Source organism: Psammomys obesus, unplaced genomic scaffold (assembly GCF_907164565.1).
Source record: "Psammomys obesus unplaced genomic scaffold, mPsaObe1.curated_primary_1811, whole genome shotgun sequence".
NCBI lineage: Eukaryota > Metazoa > Chordata > Mammalia > Rodentia > Muridae > Psammomys > Psammomys obesus.
This window is the reverse complement of record NW_026596088.1, coordinates 1,093,821-1,097,567: the sequence shown is the minus strand read 5'-3', so window position 1 is coordinate 1,097,567 and position 3,747 is coordinate 1,093,821. Positions and strand designations below refer to the sequence as shown.

The window sequence follows — 3,747 nt, the reverse complement described above, 5'->3', positions numbered from 1 at the left end:
CAGATTAATGTCCAACAGCAGCCAGATATAGCCAGGTGTGGTGGCACACACCTTTAATCCCAGCACCCCAGAGGCAGAGACAGGCTGATCTCCGGACGTTTGAGGCCAGCCTGGTCTACATGGTGAGTTTCAGGACAGCCAGGGCTACACAGAAAAACCCTGTCTCTCCCCCAACCCCAACCCAATTTTTTTTTACATATATTTTAAAACTTTAAAAAACGATGCATTTATTTATTCATTCATTTATTTATTTATTTATTTATTTATTTTTTTATTTATTTATTTATTTATTTATTTATTTATTTATTTATTAGGTATATCGGGTTCTGACCACATGCACACCAGGAGAGGGCACCAGATCTCATTATAGACGGTTATGAGTGTGCTGGGAACCGAACTCCAGAGTCAGTTAAGAGCAGCCAGTGCTCCTAACTTCTTGGCTATCTCTCCAGCTCCTCCCCACCCCCACCCCCGCCCCCAGATTGTTTTAAACTTAAAAATGTAAAAAGCCAGAGACAAGATTCACACATTTCTACTAGAGTTAGGCTGTGGACAAACACTGTCTTTAGTCACATCCTTTTATTAAGCTCTGTGTGTTTGCATGGGGCCCGGTGCTAAGGGAGTTTCTCACGCCCACCATGGCCTCCCTGTCAGAGAGGAAGGTGTGCCTCAGCAAGTGTTGCAGTGGCTCGGGTAGGTATCCCAGTGCAGGCTAATGGCATCGATGGCAGAGCCAGACCGGCCGCTAATGAAACGGAGGACGGTGTTGGGGTGCAAGGGGACAGCGTTGAAACTTGTGCCCGAGTTTTTTCCAAAAGGCAGGTAGCGGCCCTTGTCTGTCACGAAGATCAGCTGCTTCACCAAGCGGTTGTACTTGCCAGACACCTGGATCACGGACTCCCCGGGGTGCAGGAAGATCTCCTCCAGGTCTCCCTGTTTGCCTCCTGCATAGTCGCTCCACACTTTGCCATAGCGCACCTGGAGGCTGGGGCCGGCGGCGAGAAGGGAAGAAGGGCACAGTGAACACGGTTGCCGCGGTTCGAGACCGGGCTACAGGATGGCGCAGCCGGCAGCGATGCCTGCTGCCTGACAACCTGAGTCAGCTCCACGGACCCACGTGGTGGAGGAAAAGAACCCATTCCTAGAAGTTGTCCCCTGGCCTACACATGCGCGGCGGGGCCGCTTGAGCACCCACACATGCACACACCACCACAAGATAAATAAACGTTTAAAAAGAACTTCTAAAATCAAGGCTTCTCAGTCTACATGCTGAGGCCTTCAAACTGGTGACAAATTCCACCAGACACGAGGGCTGCCTGAACCCTAGGCGACCGTGTGGAGATTCTCAGCCCCTCATTTTGCTGGCAAATAGGCTTGGGGACAGCAAGCGGCTGAGCTCACCCACAACCCACTTCAAAGAGACCCGAGGATTTTCAAACACCGGAAAGCATCCAGGCGAGACAGGGAAGAGACGAGCCAGCGCTGTCTCAGGGTCCGGAACTCGGAGGACCAGAAGGAAATGCATTTGGCTCTGCATCTCATGGAAGTTTCCAGCTGGAGGGAGGGATGGGACTATCCCGGGACAGACGGCAAGCTAAGATAAGGATTGCCGGACAGAAGCATGGAAAGAGGTTTAGGTGAGATCCAGTCCAGGGAGTGTGAGGTTCCTGGGAGTTTGTGGTTAGGACTTGCCAAGGTCATGTGCGTCAAGGGAGCTGGCCTAGCACGCTCCCAGCTCCCGCAGTCCTTCTCTGTGGCTTACTGACTTAAACGGCTGTGATCCAGAGTGAACGGGAGCTTCCCAACTTAGCAAGGACCTAGACAGACCCGAACACGAAGGCCCTTACCCTACTATGTTGTATCTGTTGACTCGGACGCGGAAGGCAGTGATGGGGCCGTCCAGCTGGTTGCCAGAATGAGAGAATCGCTTTCCTCCTTTCCCTCCGTATTCCCCGCTGTAAGAGGAGGACCTGGACTGAACTAGACGGGAAAGAAAGGCCCGGAGGGAGCACGGCTGTTCTCCATTACCCTCCTTCCTCCCACCACCCCAAGCCAGGTTCGGTCGATGCTGACCAGCTGGCAGCTCACGGGGTCCCTCCCCACGATCCCATTACAAGGTCCAGGGCAGTTCACTTACTGGAATTGGCGGAGGCGGAGGCACAGAGAAGGACGAGGAGAGCGATGGTCAACATCCTGACGCTGCGGTGGGAAAAAGCAGAAAAAAGGAGGCTCATTCTTTTCTTTCTGGACTTCATTTGCCCAGGTATCTCTGGCCTGGAATACAGACTGGTGCCTTTTGATCCTTCGATTCAGATCCGGGAGACCTAGCCCCCCCCTAGAGCCTAGAGAAAACTGCCCACTGTCCTGTTCCTTCCAAGTATCATTTTCTGAGCCCCTAACCCCTCTCGTTCTCCCTGAGATCTGACTGTAGCTACTTTTCTCTCCCAATCCAAAAGATAACTCTAACTTTCCATCTGTGTTCTGCTAGGCCTCCCTCCATCCGGGCACAAAGCATGAGAGAGCTTTCTGAAGAGGAAGTAAAGGCTACCTCTAAAGTACTGAGGCAGCTGAGTTGACCAACCCAAGAGTCTGGGCAAAGCCTGCCTGAAATTAGCTTTGTGAGGTTCATGAGGTATCTGAGTTAAGTCTCGAGCACCATTCTACTCTTAAATCAAGGCAAAGAAGATTTTAGAGGTAGGTCTCTCTGTCATCTCAGGAACGAAGGAGGTAGTGGAGGACACTGTACCAATGCCAATGTCCCAGCGTGACATCAGACCCCAGCAACCCGTCTGTGTATCATAACCCTGCCTCCACCAGCCAAGCCTGTCCGTATCCATCCTGGCTGAGTATCCCTTAGCTGAAACCAGACCTCTTTGCAACCCCAAAATTGCCCTCATCCGAGAGCTGCTCCCCAGGTCTTCCTTGATACAGCCTAGGCATTGTCTTCTCTAGCTCATGTTTGAATATCCCCCAACTCACCTTTTCCCCTAGCAGCCTCAGATGCAAAGCTTCCAGAAATTCCCAGACCTTTTATAGCAGGTGCAAGCCCTCCCACTGTTCTTTCCTGCATGAGCCTCACCTGCTGAGCAAACATGACTAATTTCTTAGGGTCAAGTGTCAAACCGAGTTTGGAACATCTTATCCTGTCTCTCCCACAGGGGTCACAGGTAGCAAGGTGGGCCCCACTCTAGACCGTGCCAGATTTGTGAAGAGACAGAATAAATTTGCTGAAAGTCCAGCTGAAGGGTGGGGAAAGCAGTTGGTATCTAAAGAGAATGGTTAATCCAGACATGGTGGCTCATGTCTGTAATGTCAACATTTGGGCAGGAGGAAGGGGACTGAGGAGGGATATCATGAGTTCAAGGCCAGTCTGCGCTATAGTATGAGACCCTGTCTGAAAACACAAATGAGCAAATGAGAATGCAACCCAAGAGGCCTGGAGGACGGTGCTCCCTACCATAAATGATCTGTGAGTATTCTGGCCTGAGACCTGCCTTCTGTCGGGTGACTGTTACCCTCTGCAGTCATTTGTAATATACCTTCTTCTAGAATACAAAATCACTTTCAGCACTGAGCAGAACCAAATATTTGCCTGACAAATTTTCTGTATTTGTTGACATTTTATTATGAAAAAAAAAAAAATCTAATCAAAGTTTTTTTAAAAGTTAGGCTGGGCAGTGGTGGTGCAGGCCTTTAACCCCAGTACTTAAGAGGCAGAGGCAGAGGCAGAGGCAGGCAGAGCTCTTG

General features: G+C 50.6%; 1 protein-coding gene across 1 annotated transcript; it reads right to left on the bottom strand.

Annotated features, from left to right (window-relative positions):
• Nucleotides 1-564: 564 nt before the first annotated feature.
• Nucleotides 565-3,039, bottom strand: Zg16 (zymogen granule protein 16). The gene is made up of 4 exons (XM_055627536.1): nucleotides 2,980-3,039; nucleotides 2,138-2,199; nucleotides 1,848-1,980; nucleotides 565-985 (listed from the first exon to the last, which is right to left on the bottom strand). Exons 2-4 carry the CDS (start codon nucleotides 2,190-2,192, stop codon nucleotides 670-672), a joined length of 504 nt encoding a protein of 167 aa, XP_055483511.1. The 5' UTR covers nucleotides 2,193-2,199; nucleotides 2,980-3,039; the 3' UTR covers nucleotides 565-669.
• Between the last annotated feature and the right edge of the window lie 708 nt (nucleotides 3,040-3,747).

Excerpts from the sequence above, each read along its gene's own strand:
- Zg16 (XM_055627536.1), bottom strand. The coding sequence starts at position 2,192 with ATGTTGACCATCGCTCTCCTCGTCCTTCTCTGTGCCTCCGCCTCCGCC. Across the intron at positions 1,981-2,137 it reads CTCCGCCTCCGCCAATTCCA|TTCAGTCCAGGTCCTCCTCT; the intron begins GTAAGTGAACTG and ends TTTCCCGTCTAG. Across the intron at positions 986-1,847 it reads AACAGATACAACATAGTAGG|CCTCCAGGTGCGCTATGGCA; the intron begins GTAAGGGCCTTC and ends CGCCGGCCCCAG.